The sequence below is a fragment of the Daldinia decipiens genome (assembly GCF_022478715.1).
Source record: "Daldinia decipiens strain CBS 113046 unplaced genomic scaffold F4813scaffold_22, whole genome shotgun sequence".
Lineage (NCBI taxonomy): Eukaryota > Fungi > Ascomycota > Sordariomycetes > Xylariales > Hypoxylaceae > Daldinia > Daldinia decipiens.
Genome location: NW_026054565.1, coordinates 303,894 through 325,160, shown reverse-complemented (window position 1 = coordinate 325,160; position 21,267 = coordinate 303,894). Strand labels below are relative to the sequence as shown.

Genomic DNA, 21,267 nt, shown 5'->3' with positions numbered 1-21,267 from the left:
CTCATAAACTCCGAGGGCGAATATTGTTACTCTCAGATCTTACCCAAATTATCAAACTTGAGAAAGGGCTAGACTTGCAGGGGCATAGACATCAGTCTCGTGACTCAGATGAGCTTCCTACGATAAACTCCGACTACAAGGTCGAGACTACCTCCAGCAGTCAATCATAAGTACAGCAGTTGAGAAGATATCGATTTGCCCACTATGAGGTCCTTATGGCAAAATCATATCGTTAAGATTCTCGCGACGATTCAAACAGGGTTATCAATGAGACAGTCTTAGTTGTAGCACTCCCGCCTCTTGTTAGTAGGCATCAATCAAGGTAACTGTTGTAATCGTTAAGAGGGCAGCGCCTGATGTTATCATTGACCAAGTAGTCATTAACATCATCACGGAGCGGGTTCTCGAAGGTTTCTGGTAATGAAAGATCCCAATATTCTGCATATGGCGCGTCTTCCTCTTGTCCATACAACTCGCCGCAAATGCAAGCATAGTCTAGGCTCATCGTCTTCCGAATTTTGGGGAGAAGCAACTGCCATGACGTACTTCTCAGCCGAATATCTCGGAGACATAACTCCTTAAGAGTGCCTTTATGTCTTCTGAGCATAGACATTAGGTCATGCCGTTCACAGGTAATATTTCCCAAGGTCAGACTATCGAGATGTTCCCATCTATGCTTTGGCTCCATTATATCCTCGAGCCGTGCAGCATATCCGTGTTGTTCCGAATGCCAGTTAAAAACAACATATAACGTCTGTAGATGAGGTAACGATTTAATAAAGTCGCGCAATAATCCCGTTTCTAATAAACGGCGACACTGTGGAACTTCTGTCCCGACAAGCAGATCTTCCGTAACGCTGTCATCAAAATTATCCTCGCCAGTATCGATGCATAGCTCGAGGCATGTAAGGTTAGAACAAAAGGAAAGGGCACTTCGGAGTTCAGCGGCTGGCTTCTGGAAGAACTGCCAGCTGAACGCACCGGCAGTAAGTCTTTTTAACTTGATGTTGGCCTCGAAGACAGCAGATAGGAGAGAATCAAGCTGCCGACATCCCATCGGTGTTAACTCATCAGCCGGTGAGACTAGACATCCGTCAAATGGAGTCTTGTGAGTGCCACGCCCAAACCAAAAGTCGGATGACATGGTGATTTCTTGAAGCGACGAAAAGCGATAAATGACCTCTTTGAGGCAGGAGATATCTTCATCCTCATTCAGCATCTTCTCCTGCTCGTCCATAGCGATATCGTAATTCTTGTAGAGCCTCGGGAGCTGCTGGTTTCCTATACGTGGTGGCGGTGCTTCATTCATATGCTGGGCTATGATCTTTTCTCCGCTTCGAATGATAGAATAGTATCTACGAAACTCATCTAAGGATTTCTTAGGCGATTCTAAAGTATGGCCAACATAAACCAGCGAGCGGACATTTTTGGATGCAATAGGGTGCAGAGAAATGTGCCGGAGCATCTCAAAGTCGTGGTGATGCAGATAAAATACAATCTCTCGGAAGGCGAAGCAAGCACCAGCGTCTGCAAAAGCTCTGCTGCATAGTCGGAATCTGCGGATATCCTCAATATCGAGGTATGAGCAGATTAAGCATAGTATCTCCGGGATCATCACGTACATAGTTGTAATGGTTGAAAGAGAGATCTTGGATAGATAAGTCTGATATAATATGGTGTAGTAGATAGTAGGAGTATCAGATATGGTAACGCCAATGAGATACACGATACACGGTACACGGATAAGAGCGATTGAGTCATGAAAGTCAAGGTTAGAAAGTTGCCAATATCGTTCGTGGCTTAATTATGAAACTCAACTACGCGAAACAAAGTCCGTTTAATGCACGTGCAGAATCCTGCGTATAACCTGCGGGGCATGCAATTAACAATATATACCTATTATACGAATACTGAAAGTCTGGGTCAAAGCCATGTTGCTACCAAATTCGCACCATATCGATCATATATTACCGCTATAGCACTCCATACTACCAAGTGCTTTTCATGTAGCTTCGCTTAAGATCGCTCTATCATTTTAGACTATAGTTAAGCATAATATCATAGGTACATACCTTAGGTATGTTGATGTAAGGCACGGACTACTACTGAAAAGTGAAGGACCTTTAATTCGAGCGTAATAAGGGTGAGCATGAGCCAAGATTCATCCATTAAATACTTGAGTAGGAACCTCATGCACTTATCAACCCTCAAGTTCTTTCATATTCACTTCATTCTTCATCCCATAAGCTCACAACCCTCTCTTACTACACCTACCACGGCACCTGTTTGAATAGCCTCACTTCCACCAGCAGACACTCTGTATTCTATCTCCGCTAAGCCGTCAAGCCACCTAATCATGACCTCAGGCTTCACTTCCATCTTGACTAGTTGCTCCGACAGTGCTGTGATTATATCCGCCAACGCGAGGCCGTTAGCTACCTTCAGCGTATTGATCGTCGATAGGCAAGTGGTTACGTCACTGGTTGCGAGTAGCGTACTGGCAATTTTCGTGATCGCATCAGGAGGCGGGGCTGCTATACAATTGTAGATAGTCTCAGTCGTGATGGTTTCCCTAACGATATCTTTCTCGGGAACCTTGGGCGCATCTTTTAGCCGTATCGGCGTGCCTTGTTAAGTTAGTATTAAGTAGCAATGATATTTCTGAAGGCTGAGAGGGCTTACTAGATGCATGACAAGCCTGGAGCACATTTAGTGCTCGTCGCATGTCCCCTTTACTCAGTTTAACCAGAGAGTCTGTAGCCTCGCCTGAGATTTTGACTCCCTCCTCCAGAATAACTTTATCCACTAAGACCCGAATATCACCTTCTTTTAGAGGACTGAATCTGAAGCGCGTACATCGAGACAGCAATGCGGGCGACAACTTGTGGGTATAGTTGGCGATAATGCAAAATCGTGTGTTCGCCGTATACTTTTCCATGATTCTTCGTAAGGCCATCTGGGCGGCATTCGTCATCGCGTCAGCTTCGTCTAAAATAATGAGCTTATAGCTTGCCATGCCACCGGGGCGTGAGGCCCCGCCCATTGTAAATATCTGCTTCGTCGAGGCAAAGGTCTTGATCTGCTCACGAACGACGTCGATACCTCGATCGTCTGAAGCATTCAGCTCTAAGACCATCTGTCGCGTATTCTCTGCTCCATAGATACGTCTCGCAAGGGCTAGGATGGTAGACGTCTTGCCAGTTCCCGGGGGTCCGTAGAGAAGGAGATGAGGTAATCGGTTCGAATCGACGAACTTGTTAATAGTGGCTAGGATATCTTGGTGGCCTGAGACATCAGATAAGGAAACAGGTCGGTACTTCTCAACCCTATCATTCAATTTAGCAATTGGGAGTGAGAGATATCTTAGAAGCGTTGTGATAATCCTACCATGGTAAGGAGTCTTCTGCTTCAACAGGCAGGTTTGCAGCACTGCGTTTACCCTTGGCGGTGTTATCGGAAGAAAATGTGATATCGTTAGATTTCGGAGGGGCATCAATATCCATCTCATCTTCGAAGTCGGACATGTTGAAATTTTAAGGGTTGGCGATGGTGCCGTAGCTGCTCGTTATCGTGAAATTCGGCAATGGAAAACTTCCTTTAGGATGTACCTATTATAGTAACTTTTCTCGTCGGCGTTTACTTCTCTTAAAAGCCACAAATATTCCCTATAATAAGAGATCCCCTTGTTGGTAGTAAGTAATCTTGAAAAGCCTCCTTTAAGTTGTGTTAAACGTATACGGGAGCTTAGATGTTTCTGTTCAATTGGATCCTAGAACTTCGTTGAAAGACGCGTAAATTGAAATACTTAACGCGTCTCCGGCCTGGTAGGGCTACCTTAGGTAGGTACCTGGTACCTGAAAAATAGAAGTACCTAGGTATATAATGTACATGATATAAAAATGTCCGACTCCACTAAAACGCAAGGGACTCAGGTACATAGGGAGGTACAAAGTACCTATTTTCTATTCCAACCACAATTTTGCTTCACTCATCTCTTCTTTATTTTAAATGGTTTTAGGATAGGGTTATTAATGGAGCGCTGGCATTAACATCTACAGTGATTTCAGCTTTTCATTGAAGTCTATGACATTTTCATAACCAAATTGAGTGCATAAATCCAGTACGTCTAGGTTAGATGGTAGATGGTTCTATTCTATTACTGCGAAAGAACATTAATAACATAACCTAGGTAGGTAACTATATAAAGATGGTATCATATGTCCTCATATGTAATGTAATACATTTAAACTCATGTTCGCTACGTAAGAATGAAATTACTGATATTAGTCCTTGTTGCTAATATCAAACTGCTAATCCTGCAAAAACGAACTTCCAGGTTCGACTATTGCCTTGATTATTCTGATTTCTTTCCAGACATATTCTCGTCATGTTCACTGCCAGCCTCGGGAGCAGGCACAAACTTACTAGCCAGTAGCCATCCCCCATCAAGTGACGACGACGAAGAATGTAAGGATGACACAGAACCACTATCAGAATCACTATCCGTTGACTCTTCCCAGTCTTCGCACCTATCCGCGTCGGTAAAATTCCGAACAGTTAATTCACTGCTATGCTTAGGATGTTCTCGACTAGATTGTTTTGATTCGCGTCGTGTGCTTGCGACGTAGTCGACCAGGTCAAGAGGCATCATGTTTTCGTCTTCTGCTAGGGCAGCGTATAAAGTTTCGGAATTGAAGTCTTCAGTACCAGCAGCGGAAGAATTAGCCTCGCCTGGCCCCTCTAGCCCAGCAGTAAGCTTCTGAGTCTCTTGTGTAGATTGGATATTTGTATCGTGATCCTCGGTGTCGGCCCACCATACTTTGTCCTCTTTTTGCTCAGATTCATCCTCGGGGAGACTCATTTCACCGAGCGGGCTTCTAGGGCTTGTCGGGCTTCTCTGCTCGTTTCCCTGGTCCTCTTCTTCTAGCACTGCTCTCGCCTCGTTCAGAGGTAAGTCATCGTCAGGGCTCATTGGCACACTTGCAACAATTGGTGGGGATTGGGGTTCCTCTGGAAGTGCCTCGAGTAACGTCTTCCTGAATCTCTGTGCTCGTAGCTTATATCTAACATGATGACATTCAGAAGGGTAGTTACAGTCGATCATGCAATTATGTGATTCGTAGAGGAAGGCCTGCTCACGGCGCTTTTCTGACTGGCCGACAGTCTCCATGCCGAGGACTTTCCGACGCCACGCCCCCCATTCTGCCCACCCGTTGTAATCGAACTCAGAAGCACACATTCCACTACGGCGACGTTTCTTGCCCCTACGTGTCTTTGGGGTGGTTGCTGAGAGGCAATAGTCGTGAGAACAGACAAGACAGCGGCGAGTGCAGCCGATCCGGTAGACAGTGTCACATGAGTGGCACTGCCACAACCAGGGGAATGGTTTCCGAGGAGGTGGAGGTGGTGTAGGCATGCCATCTGGTGTTGAGGGCAAGATGGGTCGAAGATGTAGGCGAGCAGGCGGTGTCAAGGGAATAGAAGTATTTCGGATATCAGATGATGGTGAGGAAGTGGGAGCTATTGTCGGAGTCGTGGACTTCCTTGAAAATATGGAGAGCGTCGGCAAGATTCTGCGTGAAGGCATGGCTTTTCCCCTTTATTATTTTTGCTTTATTATATAGGATACTAGGACGGCTGGTTGAACGGCTATTATGTGAGACGAGTTGTTTGCTTGCAAAATATGAACAGCAAAAAAGCAGTGACTAGTGATACCCAATCTGCGTTTCCTAACTTTATAAGAATAACTCAATGACGGTTCGTCGAATTGTACAGTACCTCTAGGGTCTGTGGTAAGAAAATATTATAGTAATGAGAGTAATTGGTTTCGATATTAGATGAGACTAGGGGTCTCAGCAAAGAGTGTGCAATAAGGAATGACTGATTCAGAGAGAACAACACAACTAGAAAAGAAACACGAGAGAAATCGGAATAAGGAAATCAACTGTGCTAGAATAGGAATTCTGGAATCGAATCCAATCCAATATATACAGTCAGTTATCTTACAAACGTCGTTCTACATTGAAGTAGCATACACTTATACAAGAGATGGCCACTTTGTTTAGATCTTTGCAACAAAGGTGGTCTATATTCATATATAGCTTGACTCACTCGACCCAAAGTAGAGGCACTAGTAGATCCGAAGGACATATACGCCGGTAATCTATCTTACACCCTTTGTAGGACATGCATTTTCATTCACTCCTTGTAGAGATGATACGCGTGATGTTGATGAGGTGATAGCTTGGTGCGTTGCTCATTGACCAATAACAAAGGGGTAAGTATCAGACAGACAAGGAAGGTCTATTAGTCGTTGATAGTAAAGCAGCAGCACTCAGGCGACAAAGCGGAATAAGAGGAGCAGGAAAGGGGGAAGGATGGCGGTGCTGTCGAGGGTTAACTATAAGACAAAGACAGTTCGGGGGCTAGAGGTGTAGAAGGATTTAGCAGACAAATAGCCAGGTTGATACCACACATAGGCCTATCTTGGCTCTACGTCACCCTACGCTTCATGTCCGAACTATCATAGCCCATAGAGGACGCACGCGCTCCGCAATATTTAACTACCTCCATTTGCCATAATTTAAGTCACATTAGACAAGCATACTTTAGCAGAATACTGTAGGTAATGGTATATTAGGTATATATATTACGTATCTTGAACTCTATAGGTAGAGGTTATAGTGACTAGAAGGATATTGATTACTATTTTGTAAATGGTGTGAAGTGAAAAAGATTTATAAATCCGATAAGGTACCCCTGGAATTCGAGTAGACATATTCCAATCTATTAATTGATCCCCATAAAGGACATACAATAATGAAACAGCTAGTATCTAATATAATTAACTAACTAACCGTTTAAATATTATTATAGTAGAGCACGTGTTGATCTACACGTTCAATAATGGATAACTATGTCAAAGAGGCTTTGTTAATAATAAGGATATCTACTACTCGTAGTCCTATGTATCCATTTTAAATATTTAAATAAGTATATTTCGATACAATCTTAAGAAGTCTGTGTACCTATCATCTACCTTAGGTAGATATTCAGAACATAATACTAGACAGATAGCGATTCAATAAAAGCTTAGGATGAAACTGCAACAGACTTTGATTTCGGATGAATAGTTCTAACGGGCAAAGACGAAATAACTAAGGTAGGTAGGTACCTTTCATACTAGTTACATACACCATGGTTCACTGCCCTACTCCGCCTTGAACACTACGTACTCAAAATGATCTTCTACTTCAATTCGACGTATCAAGCGAATCTACCCACTTCCACGCCTAATCTGTTGTCTATCTAGATAGAAATATCGAATAAACCCCGGTAACGTGAAGACTCCTTCGAATAAATAATGCCACTGCCAAGAATCTGGGTACACAAGACGCTCGTAAACGCCTCCTAGAAAAAGCTCGAGCCCTGGTACCAACCATCCAACGTAATCTGATCCACTGAGGGGGAATTGAAATCTAATACATAAACGCCCACTAAAGCAAACACGGTGAAAGTGGAAATACAGGAGACATATGAAAAAAAAAAAAAAATAGGAAGTAGCAAATCATGGTCCAGCCACCTCATCAACAAACCAAAATCCTCGAAGCGAATAACTCGCCCGAACGACTCGTGCAATCTCATTACCTAACGTGTAAACTTGAACAAGTGAGGTTGCAATGCCACCATGGTCCCGTGGGCTTCTCGTGCTTCGGACGTCAGGCCTGGCTCAAGCACATTTTGTTCGGCAAGTTGAAGCAACTTCTCTGCCCAGATCTTCCACCTTGCGAGCCACATTTGTTGTTCTTCAGTTTTTGCTTTTCCGATCTTCTGCTGGCATATCTTGTGGCCTGCTATCATGATGTACTGCACTGCCACTCTTATTAAGCAGCTACGCCTAACCCCGGGGGGATTTTCCTCCTCGAGGGCTTTCGGAATGTCCACGCAAGGGAATTGACATTTTTCTTTGAAATGGTCGTTAAAACCAGCTTCGATACAGCGGGCAATGAAGGCGGAAATGTTGACCCATTCTGCACACTTTTTCTCAAGCTCCTCTGGTCTAGTGTCATGTTTTGCTATAAGCCAAGTTAGCGTGTCAAGATACTGGCTGCTTGTGGGGAGCTCTTGGGTCCATACGGGAGTGCTCTTCCCATTTCTGGACCATCATGCTTTCGATTACGGGTTCGTAATTATAGATAACGCAGCTCTCCTGCGGTACTGGTGTTAGTAAAGGTTAATAATTCGTATAATAGAGGGAACCCGCGTACATCTTCAATCTTGATCTCCTTGGACGGTTGATTTCGAAGTTCGAAGAGTAAGTCAATGATGGCATATTGTAAACCGTGGTGGTAGGGTATGATTAAAACCAAGTCGGAGAGAACTCCGTAAAGTCCGGTAAGGAACTCGATCATGCCTTTGTCACCTTGGTCTTTCAGCGCTGGATTGGCCGCCATATATGTTTCCTCATAGTAAGTATTTATCTGCAGAGCCGCATCTAAAGGTGAACACCCCCTCGCCGAAAAAATGGTTCGTTTTAAGATTTTGACGACTGCATGCCTGGCGCTTTGCGAGTCAGTTGTAGCGATCTCGTTATCCAGAAATTCAATCCATTCGGGTTGATTCGAGCGGGCCGCGCGGAGATCTCGGGTTGTCCCCATCGTGCTAAGAGCAAAGAAGTTGGCTGTGGTTTTTTTTTCACCACTTAGTATAGCGGAACAGTCTTATCAACGATTCCCACGCAAAGTTGACTTCGAAATGGTAGCGAAGTGGAGATAAGTAGATTTTAAAGGTTCCAATCCTAAACAGCGAAATATACACCAGGAAGCACAGCTCGCCGCCCGCACAACTTTGGATAATACTTCTCTCACTCTCTGCCTTGCCAGATTAGCCCTTTTAAAGTATAACCGGATCAAGAAGTATGAGGTCTGAGGTTTACTGGAGAGACGAGAAAACCCAAAGCCCTAATAAATATACAGTGGGACAAGTTACTGGGTTCCTGGGTTCCTGGGTTCCTAGGTTTAATATGTTGCATTCATTCTATAGTTAACGTACTATGTAGACCACGAATTATCCACATCGCTACAAGAGGTCCCCACAAGTTTTTCTTGATGTGACAACTTGCTAACCTAGAGTATTCAAGTGCTGGGTTGGCGGACCCTCTTAGTGCTGGCACCAACTACCAGGGCTACTGGGCCACCAGGGCTGCCAGGGACTGTCAAAAGTGCAAGCCAGTTAGTCTTGCGTTAGCGCAGCTGCAGGTCTCAGATAGCATCAATTGATTCTTAAAACAATGGCGAAAAGCTTCAGCCGATGATGTTCCACACCCGGTACTTAGGTAGGTAATACCTGTTAAATAATCTCACGATCTTACCCCAGTGGTTTGAAAGAGAGAAAATAAGAATAAGCTTAACTACCTACCTACATACCGATTATAAAAGCAAATTTCAATTAAGCAAATGCATGCAACCTTAAACTATAAGAGGCGCCATTCGCTTAAATAAGCTTAAAAGAGTTATTGACTAAACTAACCAACTATAGCCAAAAAAAAATAGGTACCTAGGTATGCACAGCACTTTTTGACTGACCGCCAGGTGCTGATCGTCTTGCAGGCATTTATGTAACCTAGTATATCTGTAGTGTAGACACCCAGCCCCGGACAAGGACAGGCACACCATATGTAGACAAGGGTATATTAAAAAGCAAAAGACATCATCATTTCGCTTCCCAGGAAGCTCTTAATTACCTCATCGCGGGTTATTTCCTAGTGCTTTGTCAGAAAGCTTGGACGGTAGCAGGAAAACAGTTCTTAACCACACTCGCCTAATTCAAGCGAAAAAAAACCACACTCCCAAAAAAAAACCAGTAACGTAAAAGTAGTATAATAGTGCCCAATTGTATTAGGCTCTTATCAAAGGTCTGCCACGTGGCTTTATTTGCTACCCTACATTTTTTTCTTCCCACGATGCATTAGAGAATCATGTAGCATCAGTGCCTATATAACAAAGAACTATGATTCCTCACCGCGCGAAATGACCTAGCTGCCCTGGCATCAGTAACCGCAAATAGTCGCCTTTCATTGGTTTCCAAACGTTCGGACAGTCGTCGAATTTAACCGTGGTAATGGATCAACTAAAATCTCACAAATCCTTCTAGAACCAGGAGTTCGAGTTTCAGCGCCGATCGGATGCAGCCGTTCCCAACCCTATATAATTAATACGTGGACATAATTCTAAACTGGTAAAGCTAGTAAGAGCCTCTAAGCCCTTAAAGGATATGAAAGGTGGGTAGCTAAAATCACTTAAACCTCAAGGATATCTCAACGTTTTCAAGGACCTTTCGCCTGCTGCTACGTAAATAACTTGTCGTATTCGGTATATCTACTTGATTCGATATTTTAAAGTTTAATGATATTTGTCGTTTCTCTCCGTGATACATGTGTAACCTAGAGAACAAGCCAGCTGAGTTTTCTAGGTTAGGTATATACTTAACCTACCTAGGTATTTTGATATTTGTATAGGCAGGTTCAAGTATTTACTACCTTCATCGACGTTATAGATCTTAGCGATTTCAGAGACTCTCGTTGACATTATCCCACTCAGTGATGCAAAAGATCGCGTGAGTTGACATATATGATGGCTGGATAAGAGCGATCATACGATTCCTCAAGCTATACGACGCCACGATTTCGAAGAAAGGGAAGAGAGCGAAAGTCGTACATGGTCTTAAAATTATCCATCTATCACGATTATCATCAGCAATAACTAGCGTTCTTACAAAGTAGTGCTAAAAATACCCTAAAACGGATAAAGTGATGCAGAATCCCAGAAAGTAGGCCTCGTGATTATGAAATTCTACCTAATATATCTAGTGTGGATAAACCCCTTAAGCAGCGGTCAACGTGGAAGTTCCCGGGAGCTGTTCCCAGTGGGGGCAAGGGATATCAGCTGAAGAAAGTTCAAGCATTCGTGACAGGGTATAAAGCAAATCTTTTACGATGAGATATTTTAACTAGGTACGTATTCTGCCACGCTTATAACCCGATAGTTCTCTTACTGTAAAAGAGACAGCCACTATTTATATTGCAGGTATTTCACTTATATTTAGATGAGATCACATGTCTAGCTTAAGATTTAACAAGCGATAATTAATATTGTATGTCCAGGAAACTGTGATGCAATCTTAAAGCAAGTATATCGTAAATGATATACAAAATTCCAGCTAGTGAATCCCTAGGCTACTAAAAATCTAGGGCGGAAAGCTGTAGCTATAGTTTTTTCGTGTAACCACATATCCCTGTAACCTAGTAACGTACATACTACCAGTATGTATGAGACAGCATTTTGATCACTAGTTCTAGATGGACTAATGTGTGCAATCCTCATATGCTTTGACTTAGGGTATTTGTTAAACCCCTAGATCGTTGAGACATATAGCACGAAGAGCTGATGCTAGGAAAAATGCACTTTATATAATACGCAGATATGATATTGTACATGTAAAAGGACCTATAATACATTAATGAGAATAAGCTAACACATTATTTTTCAAGCTAAAACATACCTAATCAATATAATAAACTGGCCTAATTGTTAAACTTGCCCTCTCGGGGAGTGTAAACACATAAAATAATGTATTGCCTTAAAATATCTTGCGTTATAAATCTTGACTGTTAAATTATTTATTGTGTAAATTAAAAAGGCACTAACTGGCTTGATTATACCGTAGCTTGTACTTATATACAAAGTAACATTATGGACAGCCGAAACTGTATCTCTTGTTCTAGATATATCGTTTAGAATCCTAATAGTATAGTAGTACGTGTGATAGAAAAAAAAATGCTTACGTAAAATTACGACAACAGTCTTGCACTGTTATTCCATAGTATCCATAGGTTATTTATTTGTACTTATATATACATACCTCTACTTAACATACCTTATACATATGAGGTAACTACCTTTCAGAGTAGCTGTGAACAATGTTGAAAGTGAATATACCATGGCACATTCTACAACATAAGGTCCGAGGTCCTTAAACACATGATGCAATTTGTGTTGTCCTCCAAGTCATTAAGTATGGAAAGGTGATTTCCGAATGTTGATTTCCGAATGTCACGTAGAACAAATAACGAGTACAAACCCGGGGTCAAGCATATTTTCAACTTCGATAGAAGAACACGCTATAAAGAGTTCCTCATGAGAATACAACGTCGCGTCATATATCAAGCTGCCGAGAGTACTATACAAATCGAAGCAATGTAGTATTATTTGCTGCCTTTGGCAAGACCTCAAAGTATTAGCACAGCAGTCGGTATCCCAACCCATCCCTACGGATGAATCATCAAAGCTAGCACGTCCAGCTACACGCCTTGCCAGCATCACCTAATGAGCGCTTTTGACCTACTTCGGATCTCCTGAGATGTCATAATAAGCAGCCAACTCAGAGCCGGGGGAAAAAAAAACTAAGCGCAGTCATAATTCCGTAATTATGCCGTCGTAATCAACCGTCTTAGGGTTGCAAGACCGCGCTTCCTGCCTCCGAAGGCAGAGAATCTCGTTCCACGTAACAGAAACACCCAGAAACGAAAGAGCGTATACACTGGAAACTCCAAACCACAAAGATCGCGGGCAGCTTATGCTTCGATCGCTTTGTTCTTCTTCTTTTGCTCGACCTTGAGTAGTAGGGCACGGTTGATGTGGGGTAGAACACCACCAAAAGCGATAGTTGCGCGAATCAGCGTGTCCAGTTCTTCGTCACCGCGGATGGCGAGTTGGAGATGACGAGGAGTAATACGCTTAACCTTCAGGTCTTTGGCGGCATTCTACGAGGAGTAATAGTCAGCTTCTATCCCATATGGTAGCCTGTGGAACCAGAAACGAGGCAGAGTTCATGCAAGTATAATGGCAATGTGGCACAGGGAAAACAAAGAGGATGACTCACGCCTGCGAGCTCAAGGACTTCGGCAGTCAGATACTCGAGAACGGCTGTAACATAGACGGCAGCCTTGGCACCAACGCGCATCTTGTTCTGTGTGTTTTGCTTCAAGAAACGCTTAACACGACCACAGGGGAACTATGACGTTCTGTTAGCAAAACTCGATCACAAGAGCAATATATCTTTATCATGATTAAAAAAGCACGATTGTAGATGTGGACCAAACAAAAGCGAAGGTACCACTGCATTTTAAGAAAAAGGATAGTGTCAATATCGCATCGCATCGCATTGCATGCCCGCGAGTGTTTTCGATGAGTCTGGTATACACACGTAATGAGATGAAGACGAAAAATATCATCGGCCCAGTGACATCCGCACAGCTCCATCTATGGCCGGGACTGAAACTGGTCATTGTGATACAGTCCCGAGCGGTTGGACAGTACGTGTTGTGTAGAAAGAGGTGCGCGTCATTCTGCGAATCGAGGGGTACGCGGCGATATCGACGGGATCTCGATGTTGCGGAGACAGGCATCTCAACATGCCAGACCAGTGAAAATGATCGCGATGCATCAATGGTATATAACAAAATAGCATCTTACCTGAAGTCCAGCACGAGCAGAGTGGCTCTGCTGCTTCTTGGGAGCTTCAGCAGCCGAGGTCTTCCCACCCGAACTCTTGCCGCCAGATGATTTGCCTTTTCCACCAGCCATTGTTTATACTAATGTGCGCGAAATCAATATTTTGCTAGTGTTAATAAAATCGAACGGGTTTCGGCGCGACGAATAAAAGATGGTGTCGGTTTTGGGGTGGATAGTTGAACTTTCGCGTCGGGTTTGTTTGTCGGTGAAAATTGTTTTCGTTGTTTGTGTTTTTTTATTCTTGCATTTGGGTCGGAGGCGCTGGAAAATCGAGAGGCGGCGCAGTGTTGTTGGAAGGGGCGGGCTATATCGTAGGCGGAAAGGAACGATGTGAGTTGCCTGTAGGCTGCTGCTGCTTGCCTATTTGGATTGACTCAATGCTCTATTACAGTTGGTTAGGCTGCGTTATGGGCACTAAAGGCACTGAGGTAGGCATCAAATCTTGCTTCTGGAAGCCCCAAAGATAGAAAATGACCCCACCTCATAGCGCCTAGCTTTCCCGTGACACTAAGCCTCATCCAGCTACGATGTAACTGCCGGTAAATCTCCGGCTATCATTATCAGCCGCTTGTCCAGAGGAGAGAGTCGTCTTGATGAATGCCGGGGAAGATATCAGAAGAGTGCTTACACCAACTAATGCAGACCGAGAAGTAAAAAAAAAAAGAGTAGTATTAACTTCGTTGATTTACTCACATTATTCAAACGATTATAAGCCACCAGGAGTTGAGAGGTGTGAATGTGACGAGACATCAATTACTTGCGGTAGGCCAGCAAGGTTAGGTAGTCAAGGGGATGGCGGCATGAAGTTTGACGAAGAGCGACGGCAGCATACATGCCGCATTTTAAACTGCGTTGGTGCCATTTCGATGCTTCAGATTAAAGTAGGCGATTAAGACTCTAGATTCGAGGTAGTTCAAAGCAAATGGGGAAGTGCTGCACAAAAAGGATCTCGCATAAAAAGGTAGACTTTGATATGTAGATTAGCTGTGGTCGTTTGGATGAAGATCTACATACGTCAATCTAGGTGGAATCCCATCAGCCGAAGCAGTGTGGCTTGCATTACTCCACAGCCACATGATCTTTTTTTTATAGGTAACTTTGGAAGTATCTATGTACCAACCCACCTGTTACACCATTGAACCTCTGATATGCCTATAAATGCTAGTTATGTATAAATGCAACTTTTAAATAATCTCAAAGAGAATTCTATAGCATTATTCTTTCGGAAATACTATACATCTAACTCTTTACATATGGGATTAGAAGGCTACACTATAGACAAATCTCAAATTTAATTAGTTACATTTTCAAATGACAAAGGGAGAAGGGCCCTCACGTGTAAAAGGGGAAACGATGTATAAAGGGGGAGAGAACAAGGAAGAAAAAGAACCCAATTCTACAGCTTGAGGCCTGAGCAGAAGTAAATGCTACCTACCTAGGTATCTATGTTACGATAGCTAAGCGGTAAGAATTTATCTATGGTAATGTGCGAAGGTTATTAGTTAGCACGGCTACGAATTTTCGAGACTTCAGGTTTCCCCATTGCGGCAAAATAATACCTGACGGCTAGCTCTGGCCCTTTCCCGTAGGTTTTCGATAATTTTAATGCTTGCCACCGAAGCTTACTGATATAATCTTCGTTGCATTTAGCAACAATTTACATGTACTTATACAAAATACAACGACTTCTACATATGAATTATGGGTTGTCTCTAGCGAATTGATATTGGTCACTGACATTCTCTGAAATCCTCATTATGTGCTGTCGTGCTAGCTTCTTTTCGGATGGTATCTGTTATAGATGCTAAACCGAGTAGAAAGGACTACTATTGGATACAACAGAGTGCAGCTAGGTAACTTCATTATCAACAGTGACTTCTAGTATAACATATATTTGAGTGACTGGGCGCCCAATATCTAAGAGTGATAAGAAACATAGGATAGTTAACACTTTCCATAACATTTGCTTTAACCCGTAACTACATAAACTACAAATAGTTGCTCGAAATGAGCGATGTTAAATGTTACAAATATCATATAAATCAAAACACCCTTACTAGGGCCACCCTAGTAGAGGCCACCCATTTCCCATACAAAATCAACGATTTCGCATATTTATATTTAATTCAAGAAAATAGATAAAAATGTACAGTCTATAATTTTAAATAGAGTATTATATTCTTATTATATATAAAAATTAAAAAAACGTTAGGGTTAATATTTGTAATGAAATAAGTATAAGAGTATATATTAATAGTTATATATACAAATTTATATATAAAGCTATTAAGGAATATTATTACTTATAATTTTACCAATTAATATATTATAAATATAAAATATATATCGTTAAATACGTAATATTTTAATACAACTTTTATATTTAAAACTAAATATATAACCTATTTATTTAAAAAGTTTAATATTTAATTTTATATAAGAATTTTATTAAATTATTATAAAACCTTATAAACGTTTATAACTTTTTGAATAAATAAGTTATATATTTAGTTTTAAATATAAAAGTTATATTAAAATATTACGTATTTAACAATATACATTTTACATTTATAATATATTAATTGGTAAAATTATAAACAATAATATCCCTTAACAGCTTTACATATAAATTTGTATATATAACTATTAATATATACTCTTATACTCATTTCACCACAAATATTAACCCTAACGTTTTTTTAATTTTTATATATAATAAAAATATAATACTCTATTTAAAATTACAAACCGTACATTTTTATCTATTTTCTTAAATTAAATATAAATATGCAAAATCGTTAATTTTGTATGGGAAATGGGTAGCCCCTACTAGGGTGGCCCCAGTAAGGGTGTTTCGACTTAAAAACCCGGTTTCGAAATTAAAGATCTCTAATTTTATAGCAGTTTGTACCGCTTGACCTAGGCGATCAGGACTAGAATAGCCAACTTTTAAGTAGTACTTTCCTTATGAGCGTAAACTAGTATGAGCGTAGACTAGGATTATTCACTGAAAGTCTGTACGGATCTATGTTTGGCAACATGCATTTAAGTTTACTCTAGAGCCGTACACAATGCACCTCGCGTGTAGCTTAGGTGGTCTTACTAACATCGTTGTTGATAGCCACCTCATCCCAAGTAACAAGGCCGATCCTGCCGTCGTTATGATTAGACCAAAGAAAGCTAGCTCCAGGACAAAATTTTTGTGGCATGGTAATCCTATTGGCGCCGTTACGGTTGAAATAGTAAGGTTGCAAATGCAAACAAATCTTAGTGGAGATAAAGCCCTCCAATAGTTTGGACAAAATGATGTTGGTGATTGTCTAGTCGCGCATCCAGTATAAGCAAATTACTCAAGAACTACTCACGACCATGGCTTATACCTTAGTTCTTCATACGCCTATAGTCATGATGTTTTTGAACAACCTTGCTGTTACGATAGCTCCAGTTCTTTCCTCGAGAGCTGTGCTTGTCAATGTGGATAGCACCGCTGATGACACTGATGGCTTCACTTGTACTATCTTTTTGGATAAGGGATTGACCCCTAACAATAAGTAGGTCAAATTTCCCCCACAGGCCGACACGCCGTCAAGTAGCATAGTCGCGGTGGATGATTCGTCACCCGCGCCCATGGCCAGCTTGCGGGGCGGCCAGCTGCTGTACAGTGCGGCGCGGGACAGAAACAACAAGCTGCACGACCTACGGCTAACCGGGTTCCTAGACCCAAGTTCACCTACGCCTCCTCGCATCAGTAAGTTTGACTTCCTGTTCGTTAATATGACTAGGTAGATCCTCCGATGGTGGCACTTCGTTTAACCCTATAGACATCAAACGGAGTCTTATCCAAGTGTAGAATGTACGCGCCCATAGGCTCAAAGGCTCAATCATGACTTCGTTACCGGAACGATGTGCTTTTTGACGTGCCTGGAGAGTGCCGAGGGTAAGAGTTGCTGTTATAGACTCTACTTTATAGTAGGCTACTCGGGAGAATAGTGGGACAACCCTGGATTCGAGAGCGTGTCGGTTTGTACCATCGTGAAATCTAGCAAGGATGGGGATGAAGATGGCTGGGTTATTTGATAAGATATAGTCTTCAATAGCTGTAGAATCTTCTGTGTGGATCGTGTACAATTTGAAGGAGAGGTCAGAAAGTCTGCCTACCTTTTCCGTAGAAGTAAGGAAGTAACCTACGATCGGACTTGCGGGGTTGGATATTTAATTCGTAGTTTGGTGTGGCCAACTGACTCTTGTCATTCCTTTATGAAATGATATTACAGTGAGGGTTCTAAATGTCGGGGTCGCATAGTTTTGTTCTATTGTCCTTATTAGCCTTCGTTTATAGTAATTGTTAAAGTAACTAACAGAATTCAACATAACGAACTTTGCGAATGTAGCTGGCTAGTGTATGGCTTAGGATTGGGTAGGAAGTAACGATTTTTGTTCATTTGAACGGCGACTTGGAGTTGTACAGACATCGCCAATTGGATATAAAAGTACCTAGGCATCATGCTTGAAGCTAATGTTGAATGTGCTACCGGCTGCGAATGCAAGATGCCTATTCAGATCCTGCTGTGTCTCTCCATGCGCGGAGAGAATCCGTCACCGATCCATTAAGTAGGACAGCTAGAGACATTACATTCAACAAGGTTGGAGGATGAACAAAACTTTTACCTATTTTATCGCTAGATATTTGAATAAGCTGGATTCCAGATATGTTTTAGAACCTTAGGCTACCTCTGCATATTGCATTTGATTAGGTTAGATGTTGTTTGCCAGAGTTTAGCTTGGGGCTTTTGGTTTCGCCTGAATTAATGAACTCGAACACAATAGTCCCTATTAACGTATTGCCGAAGGTTTATTCGTTCGCCGTGAAGTAATTGGAGCATCTATTTTTAAAATTGAGGAATGAGTTTGTCATCAGGTAAGTTACTAGAATGTACGACCCGTGAGGTGCATGTACATAGTAGTGGGCTGTGCTCCTTAACCCTAAGAAGCTTGGTACACCGGGGATATTCCTAACTAGTGTAGTGTCATCATGTAGCTACGCCATAGAGTGCTTATACGCAGAAACGACTCAATGTCCTAAGGCTAGACATATCTAAGGTAATCATAAGCCTTTGTATACATAAGACTAATGTTAGAAGTATTGGTGTTAAACCTAAATTGAACAATTAGAAGATAGTGGTAACTTTGTAGCTTGTTCGACATTTAAAATAGGCATTACATAGGTTTAAGTTTTAATGGATTCTAGTTATGTGTATTAAGGTCTATCACTCATTTGTTTTTAACGAGACCCTATCAATTATGCTTCCTTACCTCCCGGATTTAAAGTTTAGTTCCTTACCTCATGCCAGCATTTTACAATGAATCTGAAAAATCGTCTTGGTAGCTTCCTGCGCCCTATAATTTTGATCAGGGGTTATGGAAAACCCCGACAGATGGTATTGCAGACTAGTCTCTGAATCAAGTAAATATTCGCGATAGTTGGGTAGCATTTCTATAAAATAATGTGGTAACTAATTAATGGTTCTATACCATGAAAGGGTAGCTATGAGATAGATAGCGGCACGGTATATGTTAATATGTTTAGCTCGTCTTGGTGGAGGAACCCGTTTTCCGCGAGATTGCTTTGGAATGAGAGTGTATTGATGTCAATCTGGTAGCACATGAAAAGGGGTCTCACCTTGTTGGAGTATTCACTAACCTGGATCACGACAGACGATTTAAGATATGAGTAAGAACGTTTTATTGCCTTGGCAAAGAAATTTCTGAAGAAGTATTTATCTTGTGTCCCGCTCCTATAGGAGACCTCAGTCCAAGAGGAAGTCCTTTGTAGCAATCCATGTATAGAACGTGGCAAGTTAGAAATTCTCCCTGCCGTGACGATATCATTTTGAACGTCGATGTAAGTTTATGCAGCCCATTTATCGTGGGAATCCCTTTAAAAACGAGAGGGGAAAGAAAGAGTATGGGAACTTGCCGATTGGATGACTGACTCGACGCTATTTTCGCGCTGTCAGCTCCCGAGACACAAAGCTTAGTGTTTCCCCCACTGAGACTAAGAAACGGGACTATCAAATTTGATAACATCTTGACTACATACCCAACATATGTGTGATCCTTGTTGGTACTATCGTATTACGGCATTGACAAGCAGGGCGTAACATAACTGCATTTACTCTTGATCACTTAAATATCCTAGGTGTCGATACTGAAGCTGTTCCACTTATCAATACATTCAGGGGCGGCGTCTCGGCACCACGTTTAACTTGCCAGTTATCCATACGGACACAAAACACGGTTGTTGTACGTTGACAGTAAAGAAAACTGGCTATTATTAATCACTGATCGTTTCTGCAGCAATATCTTAGAGCTGCATCCAACTCGATGGGAACCGGCCTTACTCATGTCTTGGATAGGCATGGCAAATCGTGCTGCTGTTCTTGGGATAAATTCCTTTTTTCACCTTACGGAGCAACTTCCGTTACCTGTTAGTCTTCCGCAGGCCAAACGGACTTGGGGCGGAGCAACTGATTGATCTATTGGAGTGCGGCATGGGTAGACCTTTATGGCCAGTTGTAGTAACCGGGAAATCGTATCAGAGGAAGACGTGCCGTAATTAACCTACCAACGACTGCTAAGAGATTTAGAACGTCATTGATGTGACATTGGGTAAGAAAACTAAGGAGTAAAGAGGCTGTGATGGGTAAGAAAAGAAATGACGCAGACCTGGTAAAGGAGAAAACCTACGTAACTGAGGATTGTTGTAATGGATGGGGATGAATTCCAGAATGTGCCAAGATTCTAGGTCCCATTGAGGGTTGCCTCGATTTTCTCGAAACAGACGTAGAACTGCCTCTGATTCGCTGGCCACGGTGAACGATCATTTCGAATCCTTAGGGGTTCAACAGGGGAGGTTGGGGCCATTTTGCGATCTGATCTTAGAACGAACCCTGGGAACTGGGTATGTGAACGCACAGACGAGCCGGTAGGCTGGAGAGTTGATAGGCCGAGGAATACCTACCGTGGATATCGAAGGATGCCAATACCATGGAAGCAGGACGATGGGGACATTTACTTGTTCTACATAAGTCTTAGTTATACATACATACGAAGCAGAATAGAGCCTTGTTTATTTGAGCAAATAGGATGGGCGGTATGCGGCTCGATAGGTAAAATTGGGCATTGCTGTCCGCATAAGATTGGACTGAAATGAGATCCCATTTTGTTAACGCGCGGGGAGAAGCTGCTATGGTGGGATTACGTATTTAAAGAACTTGAATGGTGACATCCGCTGCATGTTGCGCGTGTAGGTAGGTTAGGTACTGACTGTACGTATTTCTGATCAGCGGCCATGCAATGCAGTGCTTGTGATCTACATGAAATAGGTGCATCAGGCACATTCCATCACCAGATACAGGGTCATAAGGGAGCACATAGATTCAACATCTGCCAGGGTTTAATATGTTAAAAGTTGGGCTGTAACGTTAATCTGATCCGGTTGGCGTTTCTGGAATTATTCTCGTAGGATAGAACCCCAACCAAGATATTAGGAAATGAATCAAATGTACGGATCCGTATCTACCTGAGTAGGTAAATAATAAGTAGTACTTTGAACCTTTAGAGAGATCGAAAGGACTGGATAGAAGAAAGGCCTGTAGCTGGGTCTGGTGCAAAAATATTTGCTCGCTAATCTCAA

At 42.1% G+C, this 21,267-nt stretch overlaps 6 protein-coding genes across 6 annotated transcripts; 1 reads left to right on the top strand and 5 right to left on the bottom strand.

Annotated features, from left to right (window-relative positions):
• Positions 1–241: 241 nt before the first annotated feature.
• F4813DRAFT_128707 (uncharacterized protein) lies at positions 242–1,809 on the bottom strand. The gene has a single exon (XM_049238689.1). The coding sequence runs from the start codon at positions 1,622–1,624 to the stop codon at positions 314–316; it is 1,311 nt and encodes a 436-aa protein (XP_049098519.1). The 5' UTR covers positions 1,625–1,809; the 3' UTR covers positions 242–313.
• Positions 1,810–1,968: 159 nt separating this feature from the next.
• Positions 1,969–3,783, bottom strand: F4813DRAFT_363632 (P-loop containing nucleoside triphosphate hydrolase protein). The gene is made up of 3 exons (XM_049243719.1): positions 3,388–3,783; positions 2,683–3,326; positions 1,969–2,627 (listed from the first exon to the last, which is right to left on the bottom strand). The coding sequence occupies exons 1-3, from the start codon at positions 3,522–3,524 to the stop codon at positions 2,236–2,238; spliced, it is 1,173 nt and encodes a 390-aa protein (XP_049098518.1). The 5' UTR covers positions 3,525–3,783; the 3' UTR covers positions 1,969–2,235.
• Positions 3,784–4,134: 351 nt separating this feature from the next.
• F4813DRAFT_363631 (uncharacterized protein) lies at positions 4,135–6,112 on the bottom strand. Its single transcript, XM_049243718.1, has one exon. The coding sequence runs from the start codon at positions 5,585–5,587 to the stop codon at positions 4,355–4,357; it is 1,233 nt and encodes a 410-aa protein (XP_049098517.1). The 5' UTR covers positions 5,588–6,112; the 3' UTR covers positions 4,135–4,354.
• Positions 6,113–7,011: 899 nt separating this feature from the next.
• On the bottom strand, positions 7,012–9,071 carry F4813DRAFT_363630 (uncharacterized protein). The gene is made up of 3 exons (XM_049243717.1): positions 8,268–9,071; positions 8,137–8,209; positions 7,012–8,075 (listed from the first exon to the last, which is right to left on the bottom strand). The coding sequence occupies exons 1-3, from the start codon at positions 8,655–8,657 to the stop codon at positions 7,648–7,650; spliced, it is 891 nt and encodes a 296-aa protein (XP_049098516.1). The 5' UTR covers positions 8,658–9,071; the 3' UTR covers positions 7,012–7,647.
• Positions 9,072–12,504: 3,433 nt separating this feature from the next.
• On the bottom strand, positions 12,505–13,935 carry F4813DRAFT_128583 (histone H2A.Z). Its single transcript, XM_049238687.1, has 3 exons — positions 13,533–13,935; positions 12,940–13,071; positions 12,505–12,820 (listed from the first exon to the last, which is right to left on the bottom strand). The coding sequence occupies exons 1-3, from the start codon at positions 13,641–13,643 to the stop codon at positions 12,632–12,634; spliced, it is 432 nt and encodes a 143-aa protein (XP_049098515.1). The 5' UTR covers positions 13,644–13,935; the 3' UTR covers positions 12,505–12,631.
• A 3,005-nt stretch (positions 13,936–16,940) lies between these two features.
• Positions 16,941–17,421, top strand: F4813DRAFT_390590 (uncharacterized protein; the record flags this gene model as incomplete). The annotated part of the gene is made up of 3 exons (XM_049247043.1): positions 16,941–17,045; positions 17,127–17,319; positions 17,354–17,421. The coding sequence occupies 3 exons, from the start codon at positions 16,941–16,943 to the stop codon at positions 17,419–17,421; spliced, it is 366 nt and encodes a 121-aa protein (XP_049098514.1).
• Between the last annotated feature and the right edge of the window lie 3,846 nt (positions 17,422–21,267).